We start from the raw sequence: 13,357 nt of genomic DNA, 5'->3' as shown, positions 1-13,357 counted from the left end.
TGGCTCAGTCAGTTAAGCCTCCCACTTCGGCTCAGGTCATGATTTCATGGTCTGTGAGTTCGAGCCCCACGTCGGGCTCTGTGCTGACAGCTCAGAGCCTGGAGCCTGCTTCGGATTCTGTGTCTCCTTCTCTTTCTGCCCTTCCGCCTCTCATGTGCGCGCACACTCTCTCTCTCTATCTCTCAAAAATAAATAAACATTAAAAAATTTAAAAAAACAAAAAAAAAGTACCTCTGGCCTGCCCTGTCGTGCAGCCGTCCACGCTGCTTGCTGCCATGGCCCGTGGTAGCGCAGGGGCCCCTGCACTGTGACGCATCGTTCTGGAGACTTTTTTTATTTATTATTATTATTTTTTTTTAATTTTTTTTTTCAACGTTTATTTATTTTTGGGACAGAGAGAGACAGAGCATGAACAGGGGAGGGACAGAGAGAGAGGGAGACACAGAATCGGAAACAGGCTCCAGGCTCTGAGCCATCAGCCCAGAGCCTGACGCGGGGCTCGAACTCACGGACTGCGAGATCGTGACCTGGCTGAAGTCGGACGCTTAACCGACTGCGCCACCCAGGTGCCCCTGGAGACTTTTTTTAAAATTTGGATCCAACTATTTTTTTTAAGGCGTATTTATTTTTAGTAATCCTACACCCAGTGTGGGGCTTGAACTCAACCACCCTGAGATCAAGAGTCACATGCCCACCCCCCTGGCCTCCTGACTGAGCCAGCTAGGCACCCTGCCCTGGAAACGTTTTAATTCTGATCTCTTGTCCTCACTCTTATTAATGACATTTCTGGATGTGCTCGCCTGTGCATTTTCCATATGAATGTTCGAATTAGCCGATCTGACTCTCAACAAAACTAAATCCAGCTTTTTGGTTTTTGGTCGAGTTGGAATTCACTGAAACTGTAGGTTAATTTGGAAAGTGCCATCTTTCCGCTCTAGCTGATCTGCAGTGTGTAGGGAGCAGCCTTCCTGGGCGTCCTAGGGTGTGGTGTCCTGTCCGCCTCTCCCAGGCTGTCCCGTGCGTCTGCGCCACCGGGATCTCCTTTTTTGCAAAAGCTCTTCTCCCTGCTTGTGTGTAGGGGCCTGTCTCCTTCACATGTCAGCTCTTTACCCACCGTGCAGGGTCTCTGATAATCTCACCTCCTCCTTTCCAGGGGTTACGACTTCTCTTTCCTCCTGTGCGTGTCCTGCTGCTCTGGCCGTGGTGCTGGCAGTGGGAGGGGCTGGCAGTGGGAGGAGTGGCAGTGGGAGCGGCCTCCTCACTCAGCCGGGACAGCTCCTGGTCTTTAACCCATGAGCCTGGTGCTGGCTGTGGCTTCGTGCATGGAGAATTCCATACATTCACACACCTCTGCACATACACCTACATAAACACACACGAATCGTGGCAGAGAAGCCCCTCTCTGTGCCTGCTTTACTGTGTTTTTTAAATTTTTGTAACATCTATATATTTAGTTATTTTTGAGAGAGAAAGAGAGCAAGTAGGGGAGGGGCACAGAGAGAGGGAGACAGAATCCCAAGCAGGCTCCAGGCTCTGGGCTGTCAGCACAGAGTCTGATGTGCTGCTTGAACCCACGAACTGTGAGATCATGATAAATTTTTTTTTAATGTTTATTTATTTTTGAGAGAGAGAGAGAGCCAGCAAGTAGGGGAGGGTATGGTTTTTTAAATCTAGAGAGCACATTGAATTGTATTAACCGTTTGTGGAGAAGGTGGTTAAGTTTCTCCCTCTGACTTAGTGCCCTGGTGAGTTGTATCACAAGTCAGTTCTGGAGTGGACCATCTGACCGTGGCCTACCTTTCACCTGCTGCTGCCTTTTGTTTGCGTTTTATTTCTGAACATGTAGCTTTCACATGTTGAGGAAAACATCTCCCAAGGGACACACTTGGAAATGTGGCTGGAGGTCGGTGCGCATAGACCTGGGGCCCTGGGGGCACCTGCTTGGCTCCCGCCTCCTTTCTGTCCCAGGAGCTCCAGGTGCTGCTCCTGTCAAAGGCACAGACTGGGCATCAGGCCCAGGGTCCACTCTCCCCAGCCCACCTGAGTGCTCCTTGACACAACAGTGCTTGTCCCTGGACACCGGCCTGGACAGGAGCTGGACTGGGGGTTCGTGGGTGATGGGTGTGTCGGGGCGGGGCTGCAGAAAGTCCCAAAAGAAGGAGTGTCCTGAGAAACATTCTGGAAGGAGGAGCAAGGACTGTGCAAACACCATGAGCCCTTAGTGAATCGAAAAGGAACATTATCTGCCATAGTGCATTCATTCTTTATCTTGAGAGTCAGAGACTACATTAGACTGTCTCTCCGGTCCTGACCTAGGTGGAGGGTTCTGGAATTGGCGCGCTGCGTCCTGGAAGCCAGCAGGGGGCTCAGGAGCCATGGGAGGGGCCCCCGGAAGAGAGCAGAGGTTCTGCGGGCGCCCAGGGCACGGCCTGTGCAGCTCACCGGTGCAGCCGTTCTCCGGGCGCCCAGCGGGCAAGCAGCTGACCCAGGCAGGGCCGGAAGGTTGGCTCTGTGCTCCTGGAAGGGCATGAGTGAGTCAATGCACACCGAGTCTTGGATTCCAGTGAGTCACCCCACGTTGCCTGCTGACCTCGACCGGAGCCCGACACTGGAGACCCTCCGGCTGGGATCTGTGGGCTGGGGCCGGAGTGCCCATCAGACACTGGCCGTGCTGACCTGGAGACCAGAACCAGGGTGTGTGGCTGCAGGCTGGCCCGAGCCCGTCTCCAGGTGTGTGTTCGTTGTTGAGGTGCACAATTTGAGCCTGTGTGTTGTTCACATAGGCTTCCATGTGCGAAGCGAAAGGGAACCTTTTCTGTGCCCCTGGGTGCCTTTCTCTCTGAGTCCAGGACCTCAGCAGATCTGGAGGTTACAGGTCACGGCTTGCGGGGTGCTCCGGGACATCATGTCACGTGTGGCCCCCAGGCCAAGCCCCTGGTGTTGCCCAGCCTGGGCCAAGCCCTCAGAATGTCTTTTTTTTTTTTTTTTAATTTTTCTTTAATGTTTGTTTATTTTTGAAAGGGAGAGACAGAGTGCAAGTGGGGGAGGGGCAGAGAGAGAGGGAGGCACAGAATCCAAAGCAGGCTCCAGTCTCTGAGCCATCAGCACAGAGCCGGATGCAGGGCTCGAACTCACAAACAGTGAGATCAGACCTGAGCTGAAGTCAGACGCTTAACCAACTGAGCCACCCAGGCGCCCCAAGCCCTCAGAATGTATTGTGTCTGCCTCCTCCTGGTGGTCCGGCAGGGGGACTGTGAAGTCAGAAGGCTGGCCCACTGGGCACACTTGTGAGCCTTATCCTGTTGGACGCACACAGGGCTAGACCCGGAAGGGGCTGGGCTTGGGGCTTCCGGGCTGAGGCTGAGGCTGAGCTCCAGGGACTGGAACTCCCTACTCCCATCTTAGGCCGTGCACCCCTACACCGCTGCTCCCTGTCTCTCTGCTCCTGGCCCGGATGGCACAGAGCTCGGCTCCTTCCTCCAGGAGCAGGGCCCCTTATCCGGGACTTTAGAGCACCCGCCATCATTCCTGTTTGCACATTCCGTATCCAGCCTCCAAAGGCCCCGGGAGCCCTGGGCCTCGTAGAGTTCCAGGCTGTGCTCGTGGGCCTGTGGTCAGCACGTACTTGTCATGGCTGCCTCGGGGGACTTGGGCGGCACCTGTGCCCTTTCCCAGTGCCCGGCCCACCTGGGGCACCCGGCACCGTCGTGTGGCCGTGTTCCTGCTCCTTCCTTGGCTCCGGCCGACTCTTGCCTCCAACGTTCCTGCTCGCAGATGGCGGTCTGGTCACCATGTGAGCCATCACCCTGTGGACCAAAACTTGCCTGGTGTCCGGTGTGGGTCCCCAGTGTCCTCACTGGCACCCGTGTGCCATTAATCTCGCGGCTTCCCCGAAGCGGGAGCGGCTCTGACTTCCCTGCCCCGGGGCTTCTGTGGGTCTGTGGTGTTTCTCCAGAGGAAAGGTGAGGGTAGAGAGCTGAGACGTGTGGCTCCTCACAGAGCCTCTGGTCGGTCCCGCGGCTGCTCACGCTGGGGACAGCAGTCGGCTGGCGAGTGCCCCGCAGGGCCCGGGGCTGGCGTGCAAACCAGATGTGTCAGGACACGGGCGGGGTCTCGGTGAAGGAGGCGCAGGGACTGCCACTGGGTGGGGAGCGTGGGTGGAGCTTTGGGCCATGTCCTACGAGGGGGGGGACTTGGGACGTCCAGGCCGGTGGCCGGGGCAGGCGTCTGCTTGGGACCCAGTGGAGCTGAGCTTGTTCTCTGGAACCTCTTGGTCCCATGCAGGCCCTCCTTTATAAAGCAACCTTAAGTTGTCACCTGTCAGTCTTCTTTGGGAAGCTCGGCTGTCTCCCAGTACTGGTGGAGTTGACGTTTTTTTTTATTTTATTTTATCTTTATTTTTATTTTTATTTTTATGTTTTTGGTTTTTATCTTTTTCAATAAAAAAATTTTTTTTAAGTTTTTTTAAGTTTTTTTATTTATTCATTTTGAGAGAGACAGAGTGAGCAGGGGAGGGAGGGAGAGAGAGGGAGAGAGAGAATCCCAAGCAGGCTCTGCACCATCAGCGCAGAGCCCGACGTGGGGCTCGAACTCACGAAACCATGAGATCGTGACCTGAGCCGAAACCGAGAGCTGGATGCTCAACTTACTGAGCCACCCAGGCGCCCCCCCCAAAAAAAGTTTTTTACTGCTTATTTATTTTTGAGAGAGAGAGAGTGCGATTGGGGGAAGGGAAGAGAGACGGAGACCTAGAATCCGAAGCAGGCTCCAGGCTCCGAGCTGTCGGCACAGAGCCCGACGGGAGGCCTGAACTCACGAGCCGAATTGTGAGATCATGACCTGAGCCGAAGTGGGAAACTTAATCGACTGAGCCACCCAGGCGCCCATGTTTTTTATCTTGTGTGGGGTATTTTTCTTTTAAGCCTAGAAAGCAGAGTGTTACAGTAAGTCCTTCAGAGTCACGGGGGAAATGACTTTGGTCATCTCTGGACACCATCTCTGCTCCACGAATCTTACCTTCCCGGAAAGATGTCGTGTGCTAAAGCTGAGCATACTCAAGCAGGGTATGAGCATACTTGAGGGGGGGGGGGCGGGGGGAGGTCACGGTCAGGCCCTCTTGGCCCCAGTCTGCAGATGGCTTCTCCTGCCTCCCAGGTCTTACACGTACCTCGGATAGCCCCACTGCACCTGACTGTGGCAGGTGGGTGGGGGGTCGCTTCTGGGGGGCTCTGGGAATCCATAGGCCCCCCCCGAGCCACAGCCGACCTCGGAAGCATGGCCTGCACTTGGCCTGTGTGAGCGCCGAACCAGAGGGTGTCTGGAGCGGCGGGGCTAGAGGTGGACCTGTCCTGGAGGCTCTCCCATCGCTCTCGCCCAGCCTTGTGAGTGGGGGCCTTTCCTCCTGGGACTGCCCCTTCTCCAGCTGTGTTGGACCCAGAAAGGCTCACTGGTTATTCTGAACGGATACATTTTAGAGTCGACGGACGTGCCCTTCAGAAAAAGGTATTGAGTTCTGGCTCAGAGTGCGTGCAGGTGAGTGGCAGGCTCTCCCTGGCTCCTGGGGCAGGTCGCCCCGCGGGCTCCTCCCCTGCGGACTCTGCAGGACCAGAGTTCCTGCTCCCCGGGGGAGAGCCTGGTGGGCCGGGCGCAGGCAGGGCAGAAATAGCAGCATCCACTGCTGTGGCGGCACAAATAACGCAGCGTTGGTCCGATGTGTGCGCGTCTTAAAATAGCTGCAGGAGGAGACGGCCTTATATAATGTGGGGTTTGTCGTACTGAATTACTGAGGGCAGCGTCTGTGATGAGCCGCGGCTCCTTCACGGGAGGGACGGGGTCGGGGACGAGGCCCCCCCGGCGGTCAGCAGCGCCTCCAGCACCGCTCCCTGGGCGGCCCCGATGGCACCCTCCTCTGAAGAGGTCGCAGAGCCGCCGCCTCCATGGCTTTCTCTCCGTCTGTGCCAGCAGCCCTGGGCTCGTCCAGCTCAGTGGGTGACGCTGGAGGCGGACGATCGCACCCGGGCTGTGCAGAGCCAGGCCCCCAGGGGCCTGGGCCCTCTGCAAGGTCGTTGGGTGAAGGGTGGGAGGCGCAGGGGCCCCCTTCAAGTCGGTGACGGGGCCTGACCTCTGCAGCCACAGGTGCACGGGTCCGGCTTGGGGGTCGGCTGTCTGCAGGCCGCCCTCAAGCTGCCCTCACGCGGCCCCCAGCCCGCCCTCCCCCCACCGCCAACATGGCTCAAGCCGGTTTCGCTGACAATTCGGTCACGTTCACCAGTTAGGAGCCACTGTCTCCCAGCGGCCGGCGTGAGTGGCCGGCAGGCTGGCGGGACCATGGTCCGTGTGCCCTGTGCTCCCCAGCCCCTCTTGCTGTGTGCTGTGCCCACTCGCCCCCTCCTCCCCTGCGCAGGGCAGGGCCGCAGGAACTGCCTGACCCCTTTTGCTCTTGGGTCTTTGTCTCGTCCAGGTGGTGCTCTGGGTTGGCCTGGGCATCCTGGTGGTCAGCACACACACTACCCTGTCCGTGAGCGAGGAGGCCCCTGTGGACTTGGCCGAGGAAGCCCCGGCCGGCCGGCTGGAAGAGGCCGAGGGCATCATAAAGGCAGAGGCAGCCCGGCTCCCAGGTAGGCAGCTCCCAGGTGCGCGGCTCCCAGGGGCGCACACGGCCCCGCAGCCTCCTTGGGGCACCCTGGCGGCATCACCTCAGGGTCGTGGTGTGCAGAAGGCGCTTTCCAGTTGTCTCACCTGCCCCTGTCCTGTTGGGGTGATAAGTGGGGCAGGGGGCCTCCAGGGCAGGGTACGGCCTCCTGCTTGCCAGGGGACAGATGGCAGATGGTGGGCAGCAGACAGCAGGGTTGAGATCTCCTTGCCCACCATTCGGTGCGCCCACAGGTAAGCGGATGAGTGGGTGTGACCACATTTGCTTGCTCTGTTGTGAGTTTGTAGGGTTCGAGCCAGGTTTTGCCTGGACAAAGTCAGCAACGCCCTTGGCTTTGTTTGATGTTCTGCATTGCTCTCGGCACTCCCGCCTCCGCCCCGACGTCGATGGGTGATGACCCACGCGGCCTGCTACATCCGCGGGCCGGCCTCGGAAGGCCCGCTGGGCTGTGGCTCTGTCACCCCACCTGTGGCCGTGCCCGTGGGGTGCAGGGTGGTTTCTGAGCATGACTTTCCAGGGTACAGAAGGGGGTCCATTGTGTCCGGAGTCGGTTGGAAGAGAAGAGGTTTCTTTGAGCCTGTGGTCCTTCCAGGCAAAGCTGGGAGGCGTGCAGAGAGGACCTCCTCCGTGCTGGGCCCTCACCCCCAGCGGTGGCCCTGCGGGGCGTCAGGCTTGGGCACCGGCGGGCTGTGCTTCTGTGGTAGCGTTCACTCTGGGGGCTCCTGCTCTGACGACAGTTGTATGCATCCGCGCTAGCAGTGCGCCTGTGCGTGTCTGACTCCCCTCCCCTGCAAAGAGACCCCCACTTGGATTGAGATTCGCCAGGCTGCCTGCCAGGCTTACCCCTCGGGAGGAGGCCCCCTAGGGGAGGCTGTTTGCTCGTGGGTTTCAGGTGTCTGTTGACGCCGATAGCTAAGGAGTGCCTGCCCTAGGTGGGAGCCCCGGTCTCCCCACCTACCGTGACTGATGAAAGAGAAGGTCCCAAAGGGCTGGCGAGAGAATTGCCAGCAGTTGAAGGCACACGGCCCTTGGATGTGTCGCCGTGTCTGTCTCTGGCCTTGAGAGCCCCTGGCTGCGTCAGTGCAGCCCACAGACTCCCCTACGGGAGTGAACAGTCCGTCCTGCGGCTCAGAGGAGCCGGCTCTGCTCTCTTCTGCCTTCTTGGGGTGGTGAGGGCCGGCGGAAAGATTCCCCTTCTGGGATCCCTGCGGAGAGGACCCTGAGAATGGCAGCGTTTGCCAGGGAAACAAATCAGGGTGGTCGGAAGCTGCCTGAGCATCCCACCCTGAGTTGCATGGGTTGGGCAGTTTGGATGGAGAAAGTCCACTTGAAGAGGGAAGTGGGTGGCCTGCACCTGCCACGCCGACAGCCCGCCGGGTCTCTCACCGCCAGGCATCTTGTGTGCTTTGGGATGATCCTGGCAGAACTGGACTCGGGCACCAGTGTCCCCATCTCAGCCGGCTGTGGGTTTTCCAGCATCCGTCAGCACCCGGCTGCCTGTCCCCGTGGCCGCCATAGTCCACGGCCTGTGTCAGCAGCTGCGTCCTGTCATGGAGGCGGGCTGTGGGCCCTTGGCTCACCTGGAGCCCGCCGAGGGCACATCTGGTTTCCATTTCTTCCACGAGGCTGTAACGAAACACATGGCCCCCCTTGGAACCACATGCCGTTTGTTTTTAGCGCGTTCTCCGTTTTTCTCGCCCCGGCCTCCCCCGTAATTGATGGGTTGCCTCGTTGAAGCAGAGCTGGGACCGCGGGGCCTGCCCCGTCCGTGTGCACACCCTGTCGGACTTCTGCCCGTCAGCCGGAGTGGGGTTTTATTGGTCTCTTTGATGTTGGAGAGGCCAGAATGGTGCTGGCTTTCCTTAGAGCCCCAAGTGGGCCCCGGGACAGATGATGGCGGTCCTGCCCTGCTGGGGACGCACGTAACCGGCACCCATGGCCGGGCACCCCTGGGGAGCAGAGCCCCGGACGCGCAGGTGTGGCAAACAGCAAGTGTGGAGGAACGAGGTTGCTGATTCCCGTGAGGCAATTATCTGTTAAAAAGGCTAATTAGGCCATTTATCTCCTCTATCTGATGGCACCCTAGAGGGTCTGGCTGGGCAGGTCGGGTTCTGTAACTTGTTTGGCTCCCTCCTCTGAATGCGCACGTCCCCTCTCCTCTTTCCCCTCCCAGCGTTCCCTCCCCGCCCAGCATCCCCACTGTGCATGTGTCAGAGCCCCCATGGCCCACACTGTCCCCGCCAGCGCCCTGCGGGGGCACGGCTGGCTTCTGCTCTGTGGGGGAGGAGCAAGAAGGGCCAGGACGGGCCCTGTGGGTGGTGGGCCCGAGCGTGGGCCACACGGTGGCCGTGCCTGTGGACTCAGGCAGCAGAGGGTGATGACCGCCGGCCCGAGTGGCAGCTCGCCACTGGGCCCCCTCGCCCCACACCCTGTCGCCCGAGGACTCACCCCTGCACACAGGCGTAAAAGCGCGTGCACTCTGTGACAGATGCCAGTGCGTGTGAGGGGGACGTGGCTCCACACGCGTCCGCCTTCTCTCAGCAAGGGCAGCGGGGCCCCACCTCGGCTCTCCCGGGTCCCGGCCGCTGTGCTGCCCCCATGGTTTCTGCCCGCAGTGGGACACGGCATGTGCAGTGACATAACTCCGCCAGCCCCGCTGTGCCGGGTTCAGGGGGGACCCGTGGGGCAGGGAGGGCACTGCCCCCGGTGTGCGGCCCTGAGCGACCTGGACCTGCCCTCAGAGTCCCCCCTCCAGCTGCTCTCCCGGGAGAACCGGGCCCATGGTGGTTCTTGCACCCTTGGGAAGGCGGGAGAAGGCCGTCATCGCGACGCGGTCAAGTCCAGGACAGTGCGGTTCAGACAGAAGCACTTGCTAAGCCGCTCACAGCAACGTCCAGGCAGGTGTTTCCAAGGAGCGCTGGAAACCGGTCACCAGAAAGTTCCCTAAAAGCGGGGCCCGGCTTCCTCAAGCACCGTCAGGCAGCTGCTCTTGCTTTATGAGTACGTGGTCCTGGGGCCCTGTGCGTGTCCTGAATCAGGGTTCCCCTCCAGTTGACAGGGACCCCGTGTCTGTGGACTCGGGCGTGATTGGAAAGGTCCAGTTACTTTGGTGCTTGATGGTCTGAGGTGATTGCCTTCCATCCTGACCACTGAGTGCCCGGAGAGAGGCCTGTGATGCCGGTGATCAGCAGCGTGTACCCCAACTCAGAACGGGGTTCTGGAGGGGAGAGCCAACAAGGAGGCACCCCCAGTCCCTGGTCCTCAAGTGCAGACTTCCTGGGGGCAGGGGGCAGGGCTGCTCTGGGGGCTGGGCCCCCCCCAGACTGCATCCCCGATTCCAAACACAGAGCCCAGGGCACAGTTCCGGGAGCTCCTGGCGTCCAGCTCACTGAGCCAGAATCACGGACTCGATGCCTATGCTGGACGCTGGAAAGGGAAGTCTGACAAGTAACCGTCTGTCGGCCTGTCTTGGGGCGCTCCCAGCCCGCAGCACAGTCAGGAGGGTGCGCAGGTCCCTGCCACCAGGCGGCGCAGTTCTAAGTGTGGCACAAGGCCCCTGAGAACCAGCTCGCCCCCGCCCCGGGCAGCATGAGGCACAGACACGGGATTTTCCTGGGTCATCAGTGGTCGCTGGTAACCGGGAGCCACGACCCTGAGGCTGAGTGACAGGGCCGCTGGAGAAGCCAAGGTGCCTCTCTGCTCACTGGGCCATTTCCTGTGTGTGCGGCCCCAGCAGACTGGTGAGCACGGGCTGCTTTTCAGTCACTGATTCCGAGGGTTTGTTTGCTGCGCCAGGAGGCGTGGCTGGCAAGCTGTGCCCTACGAAGAGCCCCGTTCTAGGTGAGGAAGGACTGGTTGTTGCTGTGGACAGTGATGCCAGGGGTCAGGCCAGCAGCTGGGGGGGGGGGGGTGCCCACACAGGGCTCCCCTCGGCCCAGACCACGCCAGGCCCTCCCTGCTCTCGTGGCGGACTCACCTCGTTCCCTGCTGAGACAGGACCACGCACAGGCTGCTCGGTCCCGTGCTAGCACGGCGGTTTTCTGTGCTTTCCTGTGTTTTTCCTTCCTCTCCTGGCCTTTTCTCTTAGCTCTGTAATCCACTGGTCAGACACCTTGATTTATTGGCGGTTCCTGTTGGAGCATGGGGCCCCGGGAAGGGGTTAATTGTGTGCCGGCGACCAGAACATTTTCACCTGCCCAGGCGACTTCACAAGCTTACTGTTATCAGCCACTTGGTTAAACTGTAGAGTTCGGAGTCTGCTTCCTGCCGGCTCGCCCCCGCCACCTGGCAGGGCCCCAGTTTGGTGAGGGCGCTATCCCAAGTTGTCGTGTGAGCGTGCCTCCCCTGGCTGGCACATTGGGTCGGCCTGGGTAATTTCCTTGGGGAGAGGCCGGGCCCCGTGTGAGCAGGATTGCTGTGACCCCAGCCTCCCCGCCTCGCCTCCCCCCAACCCTGCTCAGGCCAGCGGCACTGCTGCCCGCAGAGGACGAGTTGGGAAGCAGAGGGTGACATGGCGGGTTTTTGGGGTTTTTTTGAAGTTTCTTTTCCCAGGGTGTTTAGTTTCTGCCACATTTGCCTAACGTTTTCAGTGGAGACCATTTCCTAAGAGGCTCCGTTTTGGCCCCGGCGTGTGGGCCCCACGGTTGCTGTGCAGGTGGGCTGTGGCTCAGGACGGCTGTGTGGGGACAGGCCGCGGCACTCAGGCCCGGCCGGGGTGCTGCTTCCCAGGCTCTGCTGCTTGCCCTCGTCTTCCTTGGACGCTAATTTTCACCGTCTGCAGTACGACGTTGACAGATGGCACATCGGCCTCCCTAAGCGTCTCCCGTTTCCGTGCTGGCCTGCAGCAAGGGCTTGAGTTAGGGCAGGGTGGCGGTTCCGGAGAAAGGGGGACCCTGGGCCGATGCCGGTGAAGCGCGGGCTCGTGCTGCCATCTGGTGGTGACGGCCAGCGTTACGTGGAGTGTTGCTCTTCTGCACCCAGTTAGGTGTAAATTGCATCTTGACCCATTTTTGTTACGAATACACGGGGAAAATGACGGCTTTCTGTGCTACTTAGCTGCTAACGAGGAAGCAGGAGAAAGATAACTGCTGAGGCTCTGCCATTCGGCCAGGAAATGTGATTACTTACAATCTAGGGAAAACCGCCCGGTTCCCGTGCCGATTGGCGGTGTGGCCGTGTGGAAACCCTGCTCAATTAGCTGCGCCGTGCTTACAGGCCAGAACCCGCTGGTGGACGTGGCCGAGGACGGCCGAGACAAGCCGAAGCTGCCGAATAACAAAGAGGAGACGGAGCAGGCCCAGATTAAGGGCCCTGTGAACGTGCCCCAGAGGGAGGATGCCAAGAACAAACAGGAGGAGGTGCAGCTGGACCGCCCCGGCCAAGGTGGGGTGCGCGCCGGCAGGGCGGGGGTGGGGGGGGCCTGCCTCCCTTCTGGTCCTTTCGGCCTCCTTCCTTCTTTGATCCAAGTGGCCGTTCCTCCCCTGGCCACAGCAGCCGGGCCCCTTTTGTAGTTTTCCAGGAGGGATATGAGCGCTTGGACAAAAGTCCGATCCGTAAAAGGTGGCGCTTGCCAGCCCGTGTGCCACCGTCAGGCACTAGAGCTCACCCCCCACCCTCACCCCCACCCCCACCCCCACCCCCACCCCAACCCCCACCCCCACCCCCACCCCCACCCCCAGGGTGGAGACCACCCTCCCCCGCCTGCTCCTCGACACACCCATTTCCTTCCAGGCGCTGTGCTCCCGATGGGCGAGGCCCACCGCCACGAGCCCCCCGTCCCTCATGACAAGGTGGTGGTGGACGAGGGGGAGGACCAAGAAGAAGCAGAGGAGAAGGAGCGTCCGTCCAAGCACCTGGATGAAAAGGCTGTGGGCGGCAAGGCTCAGATGGCACCACCTCTGCCAGATGCAGAAAGAGAGAGACCCAGACAGGACCAGGGCGTGGAGGCAGCAGGTGGTCTCCCCAGAGAGCCCCAGAAGGTTCCAGAAGAAAATGGCCAGCCAGCCGTCGAGCCTGTGAAGGAGGACCGGGGGCCAGGAGACAGGGGTCTGCGTCCGGGGCCCCAGGCCGTGCTCCCCGAGGGGCAGGACGCCCCGGCGGCGGCGGGCGCAGGGGAGCGAGCAGGCGGGATCCCGCTGCCAGGCCGGGCTGCAGGGGCGGCGGGCGAGCTGGCGGAGAAGAGTCAGCCCGGTGGGTGTCAGCGGGCTTGTCTCGGCACACTCCTCTCCCTCGAGAGGCTCCCGTGCCGTGGGCCCCGCTGGGGGGGAGGGGGCTGGGGCGGGGCCGTGGGGACTGATTGTCATCACTGGTCCCTACTCTCTTGCTCGGCTCCCGAGACCGGCATGTCAGTAAGTGAGCGTAGTGGCCCCTTCAGCAGCTGTTGGGGAACCTGGGAGTCTGGTGGCTTGACAGCTACCGTGGTATCTGTCACACAGTTGTCTGCCGGACCACTAAATGTCAGGTGCCGCGCCGTGCCTGTGTGTGGGGGCACACACGGGGGACGGGCGGGGAGCGCTTGACAGGTACCACGTTGTTCCGTGCCGTCTGAGTGCTGGTTGGGACGGTTCTCGCATGTTAATTGGTGAAGGTGGTTAACGCTGGCTCGCTGCCACGAGCCCGTGAGCCTGTTAAATATGTTTTTACGACTTCCCCGGTGATCGTCAGGTTGGGTATGAGCCTGCTGGCAGGGGGGCCGCGTGGGGGGGA

At 60.4% G+C, this 13,357-nt stretch overlaps 1 protein-coding gene across 5 annotated transcripts in view; it reads left to right on the top strand.

Annotated features, from left to right (window-relative positions):
- Nucleotides 1-13,357, top strand: part of SLC38A10 (solute carrier family 38 member 10) — a 45,478-nt gene that overhangs the window by 26,742 nt on the left and 5,379 nt on the right. For 4 of the 5 annotated variants that reach the window (XM_047831691.1, XM_047831693.1, XM_047831690.1 and 1 more), the window contains 3 exons: nt 6,461-6,617; nt 11,867-12,034; nt 12,383-12,841. In XM_047831691.1, coding sequence (XP_047687647.1) covers nt 6,461-6,617; nt 11,867-12,034; nt 12,383-12,841 — 784 coding nt within the window. The remainder of the gene's footprint in view (nt 1-6,460; nt 6,618-11,866; nt 12,035-12,382; nt 12,842-13,357) is intronic. The other variant, XM_047831692.1, reaches the window with a different exon arrangement.

The sequence above is a fragment of the Prionailurus viverrinus genome, chromosome E1, assembly GCF_022837055.1.
Source record: "Prionailurus viverrinus isolate Anna chromosome E1, UM_Priviv_1.0, whole genome shotgun sequence".
NCBI lineage: Eukaryota > Metazoa > Chordata > Mammalia > Carnivora > Felidae > Prionailurus > Prionailurus viverrinus.
This window is presented reverse-complemented; position numbering and strand designations above follow the sequence as displayed.